Consider the following 22880-nt stretch of genomic DNA (forward strand, 5'->3'; position numbering starts at 1 on the left):
ACTACTTCTAAGGCCATAATTAGAAATGTATGTATAAAATGTTCATCAGAACGGAAAATGATCAACAGTTGGGAATAATTAAATATAAGAGGTATTTAAAGTGTCCTCAAACACTCTGTGAAAGCTTGGAGAAATGCTCACGTAAGAATGCTAAGTATATACCACATGTGGTTACCTGCAAGTAGTGAACTTTTACTTCCTTTGTAAATTTTTGTATTTTAAACTTTTATAAATGCTCAAGTATTATGATTAAAAAAAAAATAACATTTTTCAAGCCTAAAGAACTACATTGTTTTTTAACCTATCAGTGTCCCAAGCCAAGATACCTGGAATATGACAAGGAAGAGGTTCTTCTGTTCACTCTGAGCAGATTCTACTTTTTCCTGCAGTCTTTCTATTTGCTCCTCTAGAGCTCCATCTTTCCTGTCACTGCTTCTGTCATCATCGTCACTTCGCTGCAAGATGCACAGGAGCAAAAGGAAAATACCATTTAGAATTCCAGCATATTAAATCTCACTAAGTCAAAGGGAAGGATGTTCTTGTGTCTGGTCAAATGCCACTTGAAGCCTTGTATTCTCTGGTGAAAGTACTCCACCACCCCGACGGCACACACGCATACACCCAAAAGGCTTGCAGGCACGTAGCTAGGCCATCCTTAGTGGCACTTGTCCTGGATGATGAGTTATAACTTTTACAAGGTAGCCCATTCAGGGAGGAAGTGTGTGTCACATTTTCTTCCATTCAAAATGAAAACAGCTTTGAGCTCCATGCAAAGTGTGTAGTAGATTCTTGTTATTCACCATAGTTATGTTTATGCATTTGCTGGGAACCCTGAGCCACTGTTTAGGGAAATCCAGGGTTAGGTTCTTGGGAGCCTTTTGGCTTATTTTTGTTAACTGATCCATATGTAACCTTATGTGTGTTTCTGTTTGAAGATAGCTTATTTAATATATGTTTTACAATTATATACAATGTTTCTTATACTTAAACTGCTTGAGAAAGAGTTAACATTTTCCTGACCCCGAGTAATGTGACTGTCAACTTCTTTGGCTGTCCACTGTTTTTTTTTTTTATTTTTTTTATTTTTTTTATTTTTATTTTTTTTTTTTTGTCCACTGTTTTTTAAAGTCAGTCATTGTCTTATGAATCCACAAACTGAGCTGCTTTACCACAGCATTACAGATGTTTTTTTAGTACTTGATGGAACAGCCTAGGTACAATTGGTGAATTTCCTTTTTCTGAATGTATCCTATTAAATTTGTGAACACTGAACTCATGGCCAACAGCACAGTTACTCATCACCAAACGAAGCTCATGTAATCCATGCATTTTTACTGTCAGAGACCTCACAGCCTTCCTGCACTACTGGACAGCATTTCAGTCCTATGCTTCAGGGCCATTTTCAACAGTGTCACTGACAAAAGCTCAAATGTGGCACTAAATACACCTTGAAAACGATCTTTTTTTTTTTTTTTTTTAAATAGTATGAGAACTGAAACAAGAAGGCAGAGTATTGCCTTGTTCAACCTTATCTGGGAACAAGCTCACTGGGCAACTCAAAATTTTCACTGCTCTGACTATGTCTGAATGACGGGGAAAGCACTGCGAATATAGATTTTTGAGGTCACAAAGTTTAGTGAGTTTGCAAAATCAGCACCCGCAAATAATGAGGACGGGCAGTATATTCCTATAACTCTGCTACTGCTCATTCAACAAAGTAGATGGTCAGCAAAACAACTGAGTCACTAATACATGGCCATATGGCCTCAACAGTAACAAGAGAGAGGCAGTGTGCCAGTTTTTCATCTAACGGGCCATATAGAAAAGCTGGGCAGAATGGCATACAGCTTGAGAACCTGCTCATCCTTGCAATAATTTAGAAATAGCTCCGACTACATATAACTCAAAGCAGACCGTTCAAGATTCCGCTGGCAATGATGGGCTCAATACAACTCTATTAAGCTTTAACAATTCCCTTCCAGCTCACCCTGAAGAACTTAGAGCATTCACTTAGGTGTTGTCTTTTTAATTTAGTGGTTAGATGACCTTCTCAGTGTCATAAAGCTAGTAAGCAGCTGAGCTAGAACCTGACTCCAGGTATGTTACATACTAAAGTCCTTTGGTCCTCTGAGTAAGAAAGTAAGCGTCACCAGACCTGGAAAGCCCACTTCCTCCTAGATAACACTGTTGGCAAGACCCCTTCTGGGATGGCTGCCTTCTACCCTTTAGGCAAAATTATCAGAACCTCCCCGTTTTTATAAAATTCTTTTATCTCTAACATAGCACCTGCCTTATCTTGTAGGCAATTGGGTAGATGGTGGTCTTTTTCCTATACCACACTGAGGCTAGGTTCTATAGTACTGTTGCCTGTAGACCTTCCAGTGATGAGGGAAACGTTACATAAATCTGTGCTGCCCATCACAGTAGCCACTAGCAATACATGACTATTGAGCATTTGAAATGGGGTTCATATGACTAAAAAACTGAATTTTAAATTGTATTTGATTTTTAACTTCTAGTTACATGTGGCTAGCAGGTACTGTGTTGGACACCACATATCTAGAGAATGGTGTGGCATGAAGGGAAGTCCCTGGAATTTGACAGGCCTGGGTCAGATCCCAACCTCTGTCACTTATTAACCATGTAAGCTTGAACAAGTTATTTAAGTTCTCTGAGCCTCAATTTGGATATCTACTAAATGGGGATGATATCATTTACCTCGCAGTGTTTTAAGTTTGTGAATGTATGTTTATATACCATACATATACATATATATGAATGTGTGTGGAGACTAGCACTCGAACCTGCTGTAGGTTCAGGTAAGTCATTACATTTGTCTCCACCTACTCTGGTAAATATGCACATCACTGGAAAATACTATCATAAACACTAGTAGTACTATTAGTACTATTTTTCCCCCCAAAATGGCTAACCATACTTCTTAATATGAGAAGTATTCCATAAACCAGGGAAGGTTTCCACAGTGCTGGGGAAGTGGTGCACAGTCTCCCTGTCTCCTCTTGCACCAGAAACTCTTAGAGAAATACAAGTGTCCTCTTTTCTTCTCTGCCTTCCCTTTTGGGAAGGGCAAACATGAAGCGGATCCAAAGAGAAGTATGGAAAAGCAAGGTTTGTGGCTTCCTTCCAGGTTTATCACACAGGAGAACAGCATGGAGCAACACAACCCCAGGTCCTTCCTCTCCCTCTACTTCTACAATAGTCTGCATAATTTGGCCTCAAAAAAACCCAACAAAAAACAAAACAAAAAAAGTTCCCATCAAGGTAATGAACTTTGAATTTTTTAAGAGTTTCTGGCATCTTTTCTTTGACCATTTGCAAACCAGCAGAAGACTTACCCGTTTGTGTTGCCTTGCAAGTTTTTCTTTAGCTTCTTCCAGCTCTTTCTGGATTTTGAGAACGTGTTTGTTCATCTTACGAATTGTGGAGTGCAAAATTTCCCAAACAAACAATCTTAAAGTAACATAACATTTAGTTACTGCATGTTCAAGTACACTTATAGAAAATAAGACCTCTCAACTTGTATGACCTACTCATTCTGAAGGTCTTCCACTCTGTAGTAGCCAGAATTAGTCATATTTCTCCAGTAACACTTAAAATTTTTGTATTATTAACTGTGCAAACTCTATTTCTAACCATTAGACTCAGGTAAGCTTCCTGAAGGTAGTACTGGGTCCTTGTCATTTTTATTTCCATCCCTTACTAGAGATGCATAGAAGGTATGTGTACATACTCAATGAAGTGAAATGGCAAACCAGAAAAAAATGTTACATTAGGAACAGAAATATTATTTTCTCTCTTCTAAATTTAAACATCATGTATTGGAGCTGTCGTCAAAATGGAAAACCTAATCTGAGGCTCATTTCACATGCTTTATGCTACTTACTAGCATACATTCAGCCAATTCTCTGGAACATTTAAGAAACTTACTAGTTCACAGTAGCTATCAACTGCTGGGCCTTTGAGAATGAGATATAACATGTGTCACCTACTTTATCAGCAAATTGCTTATTAAACAGATGCTTTAAAATTTTTGTTGCATAAATGGTTTAGTTATTTTTTAAAACAGCTTCTTAACTACATCTGTCTAGAAACTAGTTCTTCTTAACCCCAAGATACAGTGCAGAAGAGGACTTCCCTCTATACATTTTGGCTGGATGACCATTTCAGTGGACAATAATAAAACAGCTTAGTCATAAAACTCAGTCTAGAGTCTAGACAGGGCATAAGAGCAGAGTACTTCATCTGGAAGGGATGGGCAGGGAAGGCTTTGCAGTTAGGAATACTTGAGCTTAGCGTTCAAGAACAGGTGGAGCTTTTGAGCCCTTTATCCCTTCAAGAATGCCTGTGTTTGAGTTCTGACTACACTTACTTGTGTGACTTTGGACAAGCTACTTAAACAGTCTACAATATTTTCTTGTTTGTAAAATATAGATGATAATGTAACCCTGTTTATAGTGTGAGGTGAGGATGAAATGAGTTGCAAAAATAAATCACTCAGGATAATGGCCAAATAACCTGGGTGGTCAATTTTCAGAGAGTCTGCAAATCTGAGAATGTCTGTTGTCTTCATTTATGAATGCCAATCTAGCTGATATAATTTTTTTATTATTTATTTTTACTTATTTATGACAGTCACACAGAGAGAAAGAGAGAGAGAGAGAGAGAGAGAGAGAGAGAGAGAGAGGCAGAGACACAGGCAGAGGGAGAAGCAGGCTCCATGCACCAGGAGCCCGACGTGGGATTCAATCCCGGGTCTCCAGGATCATGCCCTGGGCCAAAGGCAGGCGCCAAACTGCTGCGCCACCCAGGGATCCCCTGATATAACTTTAGATCATACCCTTCCACCCTAAGGATTCAGTTCATTTAAGACCAGTGTCCTTTGCCATACCAGATACAATGAAGAGGATAAAGGTTGTGATGGATTGTTGTATCTTTATAAGTAATATTACTTTATTTCATCCTGATCAGTTAGAAAGCCTATGGAATCAACTTCATGAGTAAGAACCAAAGCTTAATGAAAAGTCTCTCCTTGTAGAGCAAGTGGGTCTAGAATTAATCTTCTGCATTAAATCTAGGATTTTTGTGACTGCGGTGAGATACTTCCCTTCCCAAAAGGCACTCAGGTGCCCACCAGACTTTTCCTCAATCCCTTCATGATGTGTACTTAACCTACCATGACTTTGGTTTCTCCTAGTTCCTGGTATGTATTCTAGGCCCCCAACTGAGCTGGAACTCTTCCCTGCATCCCACTGTCTAGCTCAGACCCTGACACACAGCCTGATCTTCTCCCCAAGTCTGGATCCTGTATCAGCATCTCTACTTGTCTGGCTGAGTCCTGATTCAATTTACATGTGTCCTTAAGAGACACTGCGAACTGCCTGGCTGTGTATTTGCACTGTCCAGGAATCTTTTCTAAGTCCAATCCTACCAGGTTAGACCATTAAGTACATTAATGATGTCTGAATCAGAGTTTGGAGCTCATGTATCAGACCAAATATAAACTGATTCTTAGAGAATACAAACTTTGTAAAATAATCCACATTTACCTAGTAAAGTCTCGTGACAGTTCTGAAGAGAAGATCCAATTAGCCACCGCAGCGCAGTCAACAATCTGTGTACGGATCATCTTATCTACTAGTACAGCAATCATCTACAATGAGAAAACAACTATTAGGGTAAATCACACTTACGTGGAATCCACAACCATCCCACTGCTACAAAACCAAGATAGGTCATATGTGAAATCCATTTTCAGTGGTTATGGAATGGATCTATTTGACCATTAGGTCCTTAAGATTTATTCTGCACTCTGCTTGGGTCTGGTACTTACTATAAGAAATCTCTAACACCCGTAAAGATGGAGCAAAAGAACACCGAATATTTTTTGAAAATATTAGAGAATACAAAAATATATAATTTCTAAATTTATCCTAAATTAAAAAATATAAAAATGTTTTATCATAAAAAAGTGTTAATATGTGCAAACTATTTTAATGCTCCTTTATAACACATAGTATGAAAACAAAATATACTGAGGTCTGAAAAATCTGGAGCTTGTCTGTAGAAATTTGATAGACTTGGTAACAATATCCTACCCAGGTGGTAGACTCTTACAAGCAACAACCATTCTTACTACATATTTAAAATATGTTGAGATATTATAGTACAAAACTAAATCATAACACTTGCTCTTTAAATGAATGAATAAAATATGACTTCCACAGCACTAAAAACACAAGTTTAAAACCATTTTACAGATTCAAATTTCAAGTTTAAAAACAACAGTATTAATTGCCTTATTTTTATACCTATACAATCACACTCAAGTTGTCTAATTAAAATTTTTTACCTGTGGATGGTTCCTCCAGACCTCAAACATAACTCTTAGAACATGTAACTTTCCTTCATCACTCTCAGCTAGGGTTTTGAAGACTTCATGAAACCTATTGACAGTGGGGTAAAAAATACCATAGATAAACTTATTCATTAAGGATTTTAAGTTTTCAAAGCCTTTTTGATGCTACTCACTTTACAGAGTAAGACATAAATGCAAAATTAACCAAATGTTAAATATTAAGGATATGAAAGGTATGATTAGGAATTCATGGTTTGTATGAAATTTGTCACAACATCTTAAGAGATTTACAATATGCCACTGTTAGCCCAGAACTACAGTTTACTGTGTATCTAAGAATAGTGAGGGCTAAGGAACCATCTCCAAACATTGGTAAACTATCCTGACTGCACTTTCTGTGAGAACCCTGCAAATAATAGAGACCTAGAAGTTGAGATGGGATGAGGAGCCCCATGTCTCTGCTCAGCCGGAGGAGTACCTATACATTCTTTTTTTTTTTTTTGGATTGTTTGAGGAGTTAGAAAGCTGTCTTTAGATGCCAACCTTTGGGTGGCTCCCAAAAATCTAGTTGGCTCTCATTTCTGCTTACCTTCCTTCAGGAAGACGTTTAGACAGGATGGGAGCTCCTTGACTGTATATATGATTATCCTACAGACTCAGGTGTCTCACTAGTTCTCTCTAAAGCTCCACATGAAAAAACTGTACCTTCCATGTGTATATGCAAACTGTACATACATATTGACAGGAACCAAAAAGGGAGTTAGCTACCACAAGCCCAAACCACTATATTAAGTTATATCATAATACTGTTAAGATCTTTATGGTCAACAATTTTAGACAAAAATTATTATACCACTGGTATACACCAAGCAATGTTCCAAACGCTCAAAACAGAGTATATGTTCTTGTTGCACTTACTTTGCAAGGGCACTAAAGGAGTGGCTGAATGATTTGGCTGCCAAGTGTAGCAGAGTCTGTACAAAGACCTCTATTTTCAGTGGGTTAAAGCTGAACCCTTCATCTGAAAAATATTCCACAGTAAGACAGCTAGAAGATATAAATATTGCAATACCCTGGTCCATCACCTGGAATGCTAGATGGATGGTATGCTCACATTCAAGCATTAAGTCAGACATTCATGTCATGTCTTTGAATACTAATAAACAAAAACCACTGGTGATTTCAAATACTCAAAATATAAAACTAAGTATAATCTTAATTCTTAGTTTTTGGGATTATTTCCCTAATCCGTCTAAATGATCCATTTCTTTTACAAATACCACATAAGCTTCCTTGTTCATACCTCTCTGGTGGCAAGATAATATATTAATATAAAAATTCAGTAAACCCTCTGAAGTCTAAGTCTTAAGATGTCTGATAACGTCTAAGTTTATGACCATCATTTTGACATATATTTTCTAAATTTCTTTTTTTTTAAAGATTTTATTTATTCATGAGAGACACAGAGAGAAGGCAAAGATATATGCAGAGGGAGATCTCAGAACTCTGAGATCATGCCCTGAGCCGAAGGCAGCCTCTCAATTGCTGAGCCAACCAGACATCCCTCTAAATATATTTTCTATCATAATATAAATTTCTTAGAAAAATCCAAACAAAATAACCCAAAGGCCAATCATGTTTTATTTTGAGTAAGTCATTTATTATGCATATCCCCTTATGTAAAGATCTAACAAAAAAAAACTTTTCCCCGAAATGTTACCCAGTTGTAGAATTTTCATCTGTTTTACGGATTTGTCTTTTCTGGTGCCATTATAACATTGTTTTAATTACTGTAGTTTTTATGTTTTAATATGTGATAAGACAAGTCCTTCTCATCTTTTTTTGTCTTGTTCATTTATTGATTCAGGTAAACTTACAAATCATTTTGCCTATTTTCCCCATGCTTATCCAGAAACAAGCCTAGGGATTTTGGTTGAAATTATCTAGTGTTAAACATTATTATTATAGGTAAAATTGTTGTGAAAAACCCAACTTTATAATTCACTAAGTCCTCCCATTCAGGAACCTCTCTAAAGTGAAAACAGAAAATGTCTAAAAATCTCTGAATGAGAACAGTGTATTTTACTTTGTGTTTAGTTTCTTTTTTTTGTTTTTTAAAGATTTTATTTATTCATAAGAGACACAGAGAGAGAGAGAGAGAGGCAGAGACACAGGTAGGGAGAAGTAGGCTCCCTGTGGGGACCCCAATGCGGGACCCGATCCCAGGACCCTGGAATCATGACCTGAGCCAAAGGCAGACATTTAACCACTGAGCCACCCAGGTGCCCCTTGTGTTTAGTTTCTATACTGAATGTTGAATGTAAGCTCTGTTGCAGGGAGGTGAGGATCTCTTTTTATATAAGGGAGCAAAGAGCTGGGTCCTTAGGAACCAGTGAAACTGAACAGGCCATTGGTTAGGAACATCCACTGAGACTTAAAGAGGAACTCCCATTATGCTTTATATTTATGCTTTAACCTGGCCTATACATAGTTCCATGAAGAAGTATTTATAATTCTCTTACCATCATCATCATCCTGGTTAGGATTTGGTACATCTTTCAGAATGCTGAAGATTTCATCATTTGTTGCTTTACTTTTAAAGGCAACAGCTAAACAGAGGGCAACTGAATGTCCAGGAAGAGAATCTAAGCACAAAATGGGGAAAAGGATAGATCAAATTTAAAGATTATTCTTGTAAACAGTTAAATAACTAAGAAACTTAAACAATGGTCCTTTGACAGTCCAGTCCTCATATCCCTAGGCTTAGTAAGATGAAAAGCTGAGACTCCATGTATTTCTTTCATTTTGGTCAGTGCCCCCTTCTCCCTCTTTTACCCTGAGACCATGATATTGAAGTTTGAACAGGTAAAGCCTGCGAACTTGAAAGACAGGTTTTTTCATTGTCATTTGCTGAGGCGATACACTTGAATCTGTAGAAGCCAGATGCTCATAGGCTTCGACTCCACGTTTACTATTGGTTATAATCTGTTGAGTCCTTTTTGTATAAAATCTGCACTAATATATACTGTATGGCATCACCAGAGCAACTGCAAATCTTTTAATGTAAGGTAGAAAAATGGATAACAAATAAAAAGGCAATCCTGATATAGGGATTACTAAGTATTTCCAACAAATGAAGTCAATCACAATAGGTCACATGTGCTTCTCCTTGAAGGTGGGAAAGAAAATAAAAAAAAGAATCCCCCATTACTAAAGGGGTCTACATTGTAGTGGGGGAACCAAGATAGTCACATAAAAAGTAACCAGAACAACACAAAACTGGCTTGCTAAAGGTTTAGTATTTATAGGAGAGGAGCTTGAGCCAGACCCTAGACCGAACATAGGAACTGGAGATAAAAAGGGCTTTCCAGATTGAGATTAATGGCACAAATAAAGGCAAAACCAAGAACCATGAGCACGGATTAAATCAAAGAGTAAGCCTGGCTGGAGCAGGGGTCCATTTGGGAGGAAGTGACCAATAACAGAGTAGGACCAACTGTCAGGAGGGCCTTCACTGTTAGGCTAGCTGCTTCTGTGGGAAAAAAGGAAAGCTCAATGTTCAATAAAAAAGTTTGAGCTCTTGCTATTAAAGGCTGTACCTTTTACTTCTTTGAGCCAGCGTGAGGCAGAGCTGAAAACTCCACGCTTAAGACTGCTGCCACATCAGGCTCTGCTCTTTCAGGAAAGCACCATGATAAGAGCGAGGCGCTCGGTCAGTAAGCCCGGATTTGAGCTGGGGCTCTACTGGCCCAGAAGCAATTACTCTGGCTTTACCTCTTAGAATATATTCCTACTGTAAAAGTGGTCTAATAACCATGCTAATTCTGAGAGTGTTTTAAGGATTAAGTGACATAGTGACAGAGGAAATGTAGTTATTAGCATTGGGACAAACGGAGTTTCCTTCAAGGAAAACAGGTGTAGTGTGAGGTGTAGGCAGAGAACCAGGGGTACAGTAGGAGGCAAGGGAGGGGAGTGAGTTTCAAGATGCAAGAACTGCCACACGACATGAAGTGGAAGGGTCATGGAGGAGCCATATGCTGTGCCATCTGCAAAGACTAACGTGGAAAACCTCAACACCTAACTCTCTACCAATAATCACCAATGTGCACCTTACTTTCATAAGCATAAAATATAAAATGGCACTTCAAGTTATAGGCCCTCTGATTCACAGCATAATCTCAGACATGAGGTAACCAAACGGTAAGAAAACCATTATTTAAGAATTTACTTGCAGAGGCATATTGCTGGTCAAATTAGTCTTTGTGCACCTATGTTCCCACACCTGAACTGATTAAAACATGACAATTCAGATAATCTCCACTGCCATGACAAATATACTCTCATTTTACTAAGTTCTGGCTCTAAATTCACCTTGCCATACTTAGCATATTTAAAATAATGTCATGGATATAACATTAAAAACAATATTAAGAATAAAAATTTACAAGCCAGTAATAACTAAGTAAATCATGAATCTTCAAAATGATGACAGGGCAAAAAAAACAATAGCAACTAGTACAGATCATCTTTCAAACAGACAAGCTATAAACCCAAGAAAAGAAAAAGTTTACTTTCTCCACCTTAAATAACTGACTTCAGAGAATGCTGGCATCAGTACTTCTAAAGACAATGGGATATATTTTATTGAATTACTTACTGCTACTTTCATCTCCATACTTGTAAATGCAGGTTGGGTTTGCAGGACATAGAGCTGAGAAGGTAGGAGGAACAATATCTAATATACGCTGATGGTAAGACAACCTACAATACAAATAAGAGCCTCAGAAAATAGGTTCATCAGTTCCATTATTTGGTAACCTCCAACTTACCGAGAAAGTCCCATTTCCAACACTCTGGACTCAGTTGACAGCCAAGAAGTCAAAGGGGAAAACAAGTTCTTTTAGCTTTTATCTATGACAGTATACCAAAACTCAGGCCTTCTTCGAAACTTACTGGTTCACAATGAGGTGTGGGCCAGTGGGTCCACAAGCCTGGTGACCAAGGATGTGGAGTGGTACTGGGGTAGGGTAGGGGTAGAGGAGATAGTCTCTATTATCGGGAGACTCATTATACTGTAGCAAATAAACAAATATCAAGGCTAATGGGAGCCAAGTTTCCTATTGCATGAAAAGGTATTTAGAAATCATGGCAAAGGGGAAGGCCAGAAAACATGAGGTAGAATTAGAGGGATATACACACCTAGATGGATATAAGATGTGTGTGCACATAATGCATATACTATCTTTGTCTACCTCGATAGCAGTGAGCATATCAAGTGTCCAGATCTTGGTTCCTAAATACCATACTCCACTATTAGGAACTTGGCTCTGGGAGGGGCACCTGAGTGGCTCATTCAGTTAAGTGTCGGCCTCTTAAATCTGGCTCAGGTCATGATCACAGGGTCCTGTGATCGAGTCCCAAATTGGGCTCCCTGTTCAGCAGGGAGTCTGCCTCTCCCTCTGCTCGTGTTTTCTCTCTCTCAAATTAATAAAATCTTAAAAAACAAAATGGCTTACTATTAAAAAAAAAACAAAAAACGAAAATTTGGGCTCTGTGAATAGATGACTGCAGGGAAAGGGAAAGGAAACAAAAGATGAGCCAAGAACAGCTTATGCCAAAAATAAGGGAATGCTAATGAATGGATGGGGATATTAAGAAAGGGGGGGGGGGGAGGACATGGGAGCCACAAGGGGCTCCCCAACAAACAAAACAGGGACAATTTAGGCATCAAAATTAATAATGACAGCAACAGATTATAACTCACTGAAGAAAATAGAAATCAATTAGTTCCTACTCATGTATAAACACAGGAATAAATGAATGAGCAAAGGAGGGTAGCTCTTTCTTATAGGAAACTATTAAGTATAGGGTAAAAGGAAAAAAAAGAATAATTACTTGGCAATCATCATAGTGGTGGCAGATCAAAGTAGCAGTTGTCAATAAACATTTGATGAAGAATAGGACATGGATATAATCTCAGGATATCTCCCACAAAACATTAATCAATTACAAAGGGGAAAATGGTGACTTTAAGGTGGAGAAGGCTGGCAGACACTGACATGACCAGGTGACTGAGGTTAACATTCCCAAGGGTGAGACTCACGCGCCTCCCAATGTGATGCAGTGAGAAGAGTACCAATGATATAAGTCCTGAATTTGGTCAGGACACGTGAGGGTGACTAAAGAAATGAAAGCCTAGATTCTTTAAAACATGAAAGACAGGAAAGAGTAAATGGTCAAGTGAGGAACGTAAAGAAAATGACAACGAAATGCTTCCTGTGTGCTCCGGGTGGGACTCCAGCCCAGAAAAGGAAAAGACATTATTGTGACGGTTGGTAAGGTTTCGACTGCAGGCTGGGTGGCTGTATTCCTGCACCACAGCCGGTTTCCTAATCTGGAGGGCTGCATGCTGGCCATTTAGGAGCACATCTTTGTTTTGGGGAAAGATACAATGACGGTTAGAGGACAATGGGCCTTCACATCTGCAGCTTGTTTTCAAAAGGTTCAGAAAAAGATCAATGTGATGGGTGTTTACATATATACAAAAGAGAAAAAGAAGTGAACTTCTAACAAATGTGGTGAAGTGTTAACAACTAGGGAATCTAAATAAATAGAATACAAAATTCCTTGCACCATTTTGGCAACGTTCCTGAAATGTGAAATTATTTCAAAGTACATTTGACAAAAAAACTTACTGGCCTAATTCACAAAGAATCCATACGACGGCACTGCTTAATTTTTTAAAGCCTAAATCTTGACTAAAAACTGAAAGGGGGATCCCTGGGTGGCGCAGCGGTTTGGCGCCTGCCTTTGGCCCAGGGCGCGATCCTGGAGACCCGGAATCGAATCCCACGTCGGGCTCCCGGTGCATGGAGCCTGCTTCTCCCTCTGCCTGTGCCTCTGCCTCTCTCTCTCTATCTCTCTGTGACTATCATAAAATAAAAAAATAAAAATTAAAAAAAAAAAAAAAAAACTGAAAGGGAAGAGAGGCAGGTACTTGGGATTTGAAAAATGATATTTTGGACATACATCGCACATGCAAAGAGAAAAACTGCCCTCACAGAAACTGGGAGAACTAAGCTAAGGAGAAAACACAAAGAACTTACCTCATACATTTTTCTAGAACTTCTCTAACAAACTTTGGTTTGGGACTTTCAGGATCTTGAGTAAGACAATCTGACCTAATAAGAAAATGGTAGTTCTTTTAAGTTCGTACACATAATCTGCACTTATACCTAATGTGTACTTAGCTACAACGAATTTTCTTATACCTAAATTATTTCATTTATATCTATCTCTCTAAATACTAAAAATTAAATATTTCAGACTATGCAAAAGATTGCTTTTATGTTATAGTTTTAAATATTGATTTTTCTTTATTATGATAGACTGCAGGGAAAGGAAAGCTAAAACGTATCACCACTTACCAATCTTCCCAGCTCCAACGGAACTGGAAGTTACTTAGATGATGAGAAAACCAATTAATAAATCTGTAGATAGAAGTGGGTGGCAGGGGAGGGGGAGATAGAAAAGGATGAATGGTTGCAATCTGTAACAGGAACTTATATATAAAGCTTCAGACAATAAAACCCTACTTTATAGAACTAAATAAAAAGGACATCCCCTTACCAAAGCTGTATCTTCTGCTGCCATTTACCCTCTTGCTGCAAAACCTGTAATTCATCTCCTAAAAATAATGGTCCCCTACTCGCTCCTTCTAATAGTATTATTCTTTTTAAGTGAGTAACAGAAATGATAGAGTGCCTTTTTTGTGCCACGCACTATATACACACACACACGTGTGTGTCTGTAGCTGAATTTTCACAATAACTTTCAAGTAATGTACTATTTCCCCCTTTCCGTGGACAATAAAACAGGCAAAAAAAAAAAAAAAAAAAGATTAAAGGAACTGCAGATAATTGTATAAATGGCAGAGGCAAAGTGTAGTCTCTCATCACCACACTATGCCCTTTTCACCACAAAATATACATCTTTTCCCCTAAAAATACATCTGATCTAACTAGATAGAAATCACCTGAGCATACTGTGTAATGTTGTAAAATCTGCGAGAGCCCAATATATATTTGCTGAATTTCAATAACATAATTGGGTTGTGCAACTCCTAGTTTTATGAGATTGGGAGAAAAATCAGAAGACGCTATCTTAGAACATGTCCCTCATAGATCTATAATTTCAATCACTGACTCAGGTCTGATACAGTGCTTAATGATAATTTTCAGATATGCAATCTGAACAATGGACACGAAAGATCATGGAAATTGGAGAAGTGTTCAGTACCTGGGTCAATCAGACTGTGGACACTAACAGAGGTAAGAAAGATACCAGCTGATAAAAGTGGTAGACGGGTCTCCGTCAAAAGACAGTGGACATGCAATTACCACACCTCTAAAAATCCAATATGGTCTTTTGTATAAACTGAGTCTTCAAGCTGTAGTTATGTAGAAGCTAATTATTTAAGAAAGAGATACTATCTATAAACAAACAAAAATACATATATATTTATGCATAATAAATACACACTATTAGGTTCTGCTTGTGCACAGGGGTGAGTATAAAGTTTATTTTAAAATCTTACATACCGAATTACAAAGGAAAAAGTATAATTATACCAAAGCACCAAAAAAAATAATGAATGAAATTAAAGAAAACCTCAGTATGGCCATCATTTCCTATTGGAAGTTAGTAGAAAGCATGATGTTACATTATAAATTTTATTATTATACAAAGGGTTATTTTGGGGAGGCAAGAAAGAAAAATCAACTTAGAAATTCTCTAAAAAGGCAAATATTTGCTGATTAAATTCTTTTATACAGTACAGGGAATAGATGCTTCTTGCAATCAGTACAGAAATAAGACAATTACTATACCTGTCTACACATGTAGTGTTCATCGTGTCCAAACGCATATATAACATTTCAGTTGCCTGTGCAAGCTGTGAATTTGAGGATAAGGAAAACTACTCTGAATCCTCCCTCAAAATAAGTTGTGACAGAACATAACATTTCTTAGAAGTCATAATGACTAACAATGCTGAGCATCTTTTCATGTAATTGATTTTTTTAAAAACAGCTGCAGTTATCAGTCATATACAATAAATCTGACTTGTATACAACCCTGAACTAAACAGTGAATATTTATATCGCCTCCAAACTTTCCCCATGCTCTTCTGTAATCCTCTTTCCTCCTCCCCCAACAAGCAAATATTGGTCTGGTATCACTGGATTACTTTGCATTTTCTATAATTTTGTGTAAATGGAATCATGTAGTATAAATTCTTGTTTGACAACTTTTACTCATCCTATTTAATTTGCAATTCATTCAAGTTGTTGCCTGCACCAAAAATTTGTTCCTTTTTATTGCTGAGTAGTTTTCCATTGTATAGATATGGCAAATTTGTATATTCATTCATGTACTGATGGATATTTGGATTGCCTCATTCTGGGGTATTACAAATAAAGTTTTTTTCTTTTTTAAAAGATCTTGAGAGAGAGTGAGAGAGAGACAGAGAGTAGGAACAGCGGGGAGTGGAAGAGGGAGAGAGAGAAGCAGAGCAGGGAGCCTTACGGGGGGCTTGATCGCTGGACTCCAGGATCATGACCTGAGCCAAAGGCAGATGCTTAACTGACTGAGCCACCCAGGTGTCCCACAAATAAAGATTCTATGAACTTAATGTCCAAGTCTTTGCAGGGATATGTGTTTTCACTTCTGTTAGGTAAATACCTAGGAGTGGAGGGGCTGGATTTTGTGGTATACTTATGTTTAACTTTTGAAGAAATGGCCCCCACAGTAAGAAACATTTAATAATCTTTTAAAGCCAGGCCAAAGAGAGTAAGTTTAAAAACAAAGGAAAGGATACAACTTGGGGTAGAGAGCCAGGCTGGAGTTTGCACAGCTCGATAAGCAGTGTTGTGTACATCACATCAATGTGCGGGGGTGCTGGAAGCTGAAACAGCTCTGCAAAAATCACCTATAAAAGAACCATGAGTCAGTACTCTGTTCAACAAGTATCTTTGTACTTCCATCAGAAAGATCAACATTTTAAACGTAAACTCTTTAACTCCATGGCATTCATAATGAAAAAATAATTACTTTATAATCTTTAGAAACTATACTCTTTAAGACATGGAGATTTGCAATTGAATACTGTAATGAAAATTTCATTGTTCTATAACTCAATCAAATAAGAATATGCAGAAATTAATGCTTATTTGATACTCCCAGAGAACAGTGCAATTAAATTCCTACTCTGAAAGTATCAGAGTTGATTCAGGCAGGTACTCACTGATCCATCAGTTTCACTCCTAGAAGCAGTAAAAACCCTCATTAGATTCTGAAGACAGGAACAGAAGATAGTCAAGTCATTCCAGGCTGCTACTTAAAAACCAGTGCCTGGCAATCTCTTTGGTAGAAAAAGATTACTTTGGTAGTAAAAGATTACTTTGCCACCGCTGTTGTTCAGAAACTTGTTTCTGCCCTCCCTATATAATTCATGAACCACCTACCTAGAATTCTAAAACCTGGTCTGCATTATTTCTTCTCATTCCCATCTCCCATCCCTCAGTATTCCCTTCTGATAAATTTTTATACTTTCCAGATTCGAAATTATGACCTATATTTTGCATTTCAATTGACGTGTCAACGAGTCAAGTTCATAGCCTAAATACACTCAAGTTTTATAAAGATAGGACAAATGCAGTACTTTTGGGGAAGCACACAAATACATGTATGAACAATAAGTGAATCTGTAATAATAAGTGAATGCTGTTTTGAGACTTAAACCTCTATAAGGTGTTCACCCCTCCGCATGACTTGATATGGGGTCAAAAGTATTATTTATTCTTCCTACTTTCAAAAACAATGGGCTCTTCTAATTTCTAGGAATAAATAAAGACTCCTATCTCTCCCTACCGTGTGATACGTATATATAAATATACTAGTCAGGGGTATGCTGGTAATAAGAAGCCAGATAAAAAAATAAGGATAGGTTATCTGCCTATGTAATATGGTATTTTAAAGTATTCAAGCCAATTATCTATCTGATAAGTGGACAGTGTACTGACAAGACTGGAGGTAACTTATACTATCCATGAATGAAGACATGCTATATAAATAATTTAGAGGCACCTCAAAATTCCATTTGGCTACTAGCCTCAACCTCCTCTTTTGTTTTTACTAACATGGCTAAGAGAGCACAAAATTGACAGCAATTTTCTTGCTCCTGTGTTAATTTTCAGTACCTGACAAGTTGCAAGGGGGAAAAAAAAAAAGGCAAGAGTTATTACACTTTCAAATCCATAGAAAGATTCTGAAACTTAGAAACATGCTCCATGTGGAACACATACCTCAACTATGTGGTAGTTCAAGGGGATCTTGTTCTTCCCTGGATAGCTCACCAACTGTGCAGCACTATTGAAAATTTAACTGAAGTTTAATAAGTATACAAAGATAAATAAAAAAATCACATTAGCAGCTCCAAAAGCACTGTGTTTGGATACAAGGCAAAGAAATCTTTTCTGAAATGCTCTAGACTTCAGGTACTTCACTTAACTATAGCAGAAATTACTTTTGATTACCACAGGAAACTCTTCACAAAACTCCTTAAAAGAGCAAAAGGAGTTTAAGTAATAATATTAAGAAAGCATATTCAGATCTATTAACTTTAAGCGTTTATAGAGTAGAACACTCCCCAAATACTATATTTCTTTCCACCTTAAAAATCTAAACCCAAAGCTTTCTAAGGCTTAAGGAAATACTAAAAATAAACTTTTCCAAAGCTCGATATCTAAATGCTAGAAAACTATTAATATTCTTTTATTCCTCTAACATTCATACCAAAAACAGTTTGTCATTCAATTTGTCCGCTGCATATGGCAAATATTCACACAAAAAAGCCAACATCATGTGCAATTATAAAGCACTATAGTGTTATGAGGCACCTACAGAGACACTATCTGAGTGTGCGAGGGCCTCGAGAAAGCAAAGGAGTGTTTTTAGAGATTGGTCATTTAGTAATAAGACAGGGCATCAGGAAGAGAGGAAGATTTTCTTACACTCTTTACATTTTGCTCTTAACTAAAATCAAAGTGCTACTTTTTCTCCACTCTAAAAGTCACCATGAAAAGAATCTTACCAAGTCTTCCTTTCCTTCCAGTGAGACTTAATGATGCAGTGAAGATTCTCTTCTATTACAAATCTTTCAACTGAATGACTCCCTGGCATTACAGGACCCTGGAAAGAAAAGCAAATGTAGATACTACAAGCTTAGAAAAAGATACTGTCTTTTATTTATCCAACAAGTATCTGAGAGCTTATTATGTTCCAGACACTATACTGGGTGCTGAGGATAAAAGTTCAGAAGTGTAAAAACTTCATATTTCAGCAAATTACAGTATCATATTCACTTGTATATATGATACAATTAGAATGGCAGTTGCAGCATTTCTTCTAGTGCCCCTGACACCATATGATCATCATCCATCTCAATTAAATCACAGAGTTTATATATTAGCTCTATACAGCTTGATTTTAAGATTTTATTTATTTATTCATGAGAGACAGAGAGGGAGGCAGACACAGGGAGAGGGAGGAGCAGGTTCCCCGCAGGGAGCCCGATATGGGACTCAATCCCAGACCCCCAGAATCACGCTGAGCCGAAGGCAGATGCGCAACTGCTGAGCCACCGAGGAATCCCAACAGTTTAATTTTTTTTTTTTAAACACGAGAGTAGATTTACGTCCATAATAAATATGCAGAGAGGAAAAATTTTATTTCAAACACTGTATAGACACAGAAAGTCATATATGCATTGAAGATACTTGGGGTGCCTGGGTGGCTCAGTGGGTTAAGCGTGTATCTCTGGCTCACATAATGATCTCAGGGTCCTGGGATCAAGCCCCATATCAGGCTCCCTGCCTAGTGGGGGAGTTTGCTTCTCGCTCCCTCTGCCTCTACCCCCTGGCTTGTGCTTTCTAATAAATAGATAAAACCTTAAAAAACAAAACAGCACTGGGTATTTTTCTTAAAAAACCTTATTAATAATAGCTAAAATTATTGAGCACTCATGTGTTACATACTATTCTATGCATTTTACATATTAGTAATTCAATCCTCATTAAAACTTTATTTGAACATATTATTATTCTATTAGCAAACTAACGTGGAGAGGAAAATAACTCCCCAATAACTAGGACCTGACTAAATCAGGATTAAAAGCTAAACACTCTTACGCCGCATACTGTACTCTCAATCTACTTACACATACTAAACAATTTCTTGCCTAATGACGTGATACCATTCACTAAATTAAACTGTTAACTTCACTGCTATTGATCCTCTTAGATAATAAACCACTCAAAATTAAAATGTATCACAGGCTAGTTCCAACAAGATTAAGCCACAAGCACAATGCAACACAAGCCCTCTGATAGAACTTTTAGTTGGTCACATACTTCAGGATCATCCGTGTAATCAAACATTCTGAAGATGACCCTTGGCATCGGGTACACTGAATCTTCCGTGTGCGGAGGTGGTGTAAAAGGAGGCAGATTGTGTTGCAATGCTTCACACAGGATGCTGTCAAAGGCAAGATAAGGTCTTAGGATGTGCCGCTCCTGCCAGCGATCCTTTTTCAATTTCTGAATCTGGGCCCACAGGCAATCTAAATACTAAAGACAGATTAATTTTCAATAATTAATATATATATTTGGAGGTCACTTAGAATATTTTGATTAGACAAACCAAAAACATTACCATATAAAATATATGACACAAAAGCTAGTTTGCAATTAAATATGGTACAAAGGAATAGTGCCAAGTCTTTCTTTTTAATTACTTTATAAAGTCTATCTGTCTGAGTTTGTTACTGCTTACATTTTCAAACTGGGCATTTAAATAAAAAATAACTATATCTGGAATCTTGCAGAATAAAGAATGCTTTGATTACATTCTAACATTAAAAATCCACTATATGCTAGGGCGCCTGGGTGGCTCAGTCGTTAAGCACCTGATTCTTGATTTTGGCTCAGGTCATGATCTTGGGGTCACGAGATCAAGCCCCAAGCTGAGCAGAGTCTGCTAGAGATTCTCTCCCTCTGCACGCCCCCAGCCTGCTCATGGACATGTTCTCTCTCTCTCTCAAATAATAAATAGATAAGTAAAATCTTAAAAAAAAAAAAAAAATCCACTATACACCTAGAGCTATGAGGAGCTGGAACTTTGATATGAAATGCAGAAAACTAGTTAAGGTAATATAAATGGAATGATTTGCATATGCCACAGAGATAAGAATCTACTCAAGAGCTAACTGTGCTTGTATCACAAGAGACTGAGAATCAATTTACCTCTTCTTGCGGATGTGGTTTCTCAGCAGTCCATACTTGTAACATGGGCACATGTGTTTTTTGGCGTCTTCTAATATAAAAATGAAAATCTACACTTAGGTTTTTAACAACATGGAAAGATATTCAATTGCTTCATAATTAATAAAATGCAAATTAAAGCAGCAAAGTAAAATTTTACATCAAATTATCATATTGCCAAAATGTGGACAAATATGCAATTCCAAACACTGCTGGCACAGGGGCTAATTCATCTAATCTCTTTAGAGGAGATTTGGAAGAGTAGAATTTCTTTGGAAGGCGACTTGACTAAGTCTAACAAAACTAAAATTGTTAAGACACTTCAACCCAGCAATGACATTTCTAAAAACTCTCACCCTCCACAAATGTATGTGCACAGTACACAAATACATATACATAAGGATATTCACTGAAACGTTGTTTATAATACCAAAAGACTGGAAATAACCTAAATGTCTACCAAAAGGGACTCATTAAAGAAATTATGGTATGTTAAAAGAGTAGAAATACTGTACAGCTGTCAAAAAGAAAGAGGTATACCTATATGTTTTTATGCAATAAATCCAAGTTATATTAAGTGGGAAAAAAAAAACAAATGAAGAACAGTATGTATACTGGACTATCATTTGTAGAAAAAAAGGGAAGGACATATATTCAAATGCTAGGATATTCATATTCTTTTATTTTTATTCTTTTGCAAACATCTACATTTTAAAAAGAACCAGTATGATCTTCAAAAACATTAAAAAGATTTATCACTTAAAAGTAGCTTAATGACAAAGCAGGTTTTAATCTTTAGATTTCTTTTAGTTCTATTTGTAACTAATTAACAATATCTAAACAGGTTACCTATTAATAGAATATGAAGCTTGTAACAAAGTTATTCTGAAAAAACTTAAGGGGACACAAAATTACCACACTGCTGGGTAAGTGAGTCTAAACTTAGGGACAAGCCCTACTATTAGTCTTATACCTAATAAGACAAACAAGTTTTTACACCCACTTCAAAGAAATGGGCAATAGGAGGATATGAGATATTTTCATTGAAATGCATCATATTATTCAAGAAGTGTGGGTTAGAAGAGCCACTATTTTAAGGACTTGGTTTAGGACTTACATGAAATAAATACATTGTATGTGCTAAACTTCCGTCTCAAATATTGTGATTCAGTAGGTCTGAAGGTTGGGATTGGAGCACATTTAAGTCCTACAGGGAAGTCTTATGCACATTAGGATTTGAGAACCACTGTGTGAGAATAGAAGATATTTTATGACTTTGCCAAAGCAGCTCAAAAGGAGCTGTTACCAACTCCTTTGCACCAGTAAAGTAAGCAAACATTGAATTACCCTGAGGTCTCAGTAAGTTATAAGCGTAGGGGAATGAGGTTACTTAGAGAAAGCCATTAGGAACTCTGCAGTTTATTTGTGAGAAATGAAACTGACATGGTATTACTAACAGATAAAATATAGCACAGTTATCATATCAGTAAGAACAATGAGCCGTGCCCTTACTTAAGATAGCTTTCAGTGTTGGCAAAGATGCGGTCCATCTCTGCATCTTTCTTTTCGTATAACTCCTTTCCAACCCAGGGCAAAGATGACAGAAAGGCATACACATACCAATCTCGCCGCACCTGAAGAATTTTTTAAAAAGGCAAATTTAAAATATGTGCTGGTTAATTTTCATTCATATTGTACTTATATCTGAATGAATTCCTCCATTCCTAGGGAGGCTTTTAATACAGCTTAGGTAAAACACTCCTGGCTCAGTCAGAGCATTTCTACCTCATATTAGTTTTAATTTTATCAGACAGATCAGTGAATTAACATACAGATATCAGAGAACCCACCACTGTGGCAGTTGACTTAGCTTGTAGATATTAAGAATTTATAGTGTGAAAATCTACTGTTATCTTTTGGTTTTGATTACAAAAGGGTTACCAGGGAAAAATTCCTAGTACTGTATGGACAAGATTCAGCATACAGTGTTTTCTTACCTGAGGTACATCTTCTTCCTGAGTTACACTTACAAAATTTTCAAACATAGCAACCATGGATGGGGCAGCAATGACATGACAATTCACAAGATCAGATAAAAAACGGACCTGTTACAGAAAACAATTTCT

At 37.2% G+C, this 22880-nt stretch overlaps 1 protein-coding gene across 5 annotated transcripts in view; it reads right to left on the reverse strand.

Moving 5' to 3' along the window:
- The window catches only part of NCBP1 (nuclear cap binding protein subunit 1), a 37543-nt gene that overhangs the window by 2012 nt on the left and 12651 nt on the right, over window positions 1-22880 (reverse strand). For 3 of the 5 annotated variants that reach the window (XM_026013339.2, XM_026013340.2, XM_072727875.1), the window contains exons 5-21: window positions 22752-22859; window positions 22267-22388; window positions 20737-20806; window positions 19846-20061; window positions 18528-18625; window positions 17740-17803; window positions 16254-16364; window positions 15265-15329; window positions 13804-13866; window positions 13483-13557; window positions 11034-11137; window positions 8899-9021; window positions 7295-7397; window positions 6371-6464; window positions 5568-5671; window positions 3357-3471; window positions 327-455 (exon numbers count right to left, since the gene is read on the reverse strand). In XM_026013339.2, the coding sequence (XP_025869124.1) occupies window positions 327-455; window positions 3357-3471; window positions 5568-5671; window positions 6371-6464; window positions 7295-7397; window positions 8899-9021; window positions 11034-11137; window positions 13483-13557; window positions 13804-13866; window positions 15265-15329; window positions 16254-16364; window positions 17740-17803; window positions 18528-18625; window positions 19846-20061; window positions 20737-20806; window positions 22267-22388; window positions 22752-22859 (1764 nt within the window). The remainder of the gene's footprint in view (window positions 1-326; window positions 456-3356; window positions 3472-5567; window positions 5672-6370; window positions 6465-7294; window positions 7398-8898; window positions 9022-11033; window positions 11138-13482; window positions 13558-13803; window positions 13867-15264; window positions 15330-16253; window positions 16365-17739; window positions 17804-18527; window positions 18626-19845; window positions 20062-20736; window positions 20807-22266; window positions 22389-22751; window positions 22860-22880) is intronic. The other 2 variants (XM_072727876.1, XM_072727877.1) reach the window with 1 other exon arrangement.

Source organism: Vulpes vulpes, chromosome 12 (genome assembly GCF_048418805.1).
Source record: "Vulpes vulpes isolate BD-2025 chromosome 12, VulVul3, whole genome shotgun sequence".
NCBI classification, from domain to species: Eukaryota; Metazoa; Chordata; class Mammalia; order Carnivora; family Canidae; genus Vulpes; species Vulpes vulpes.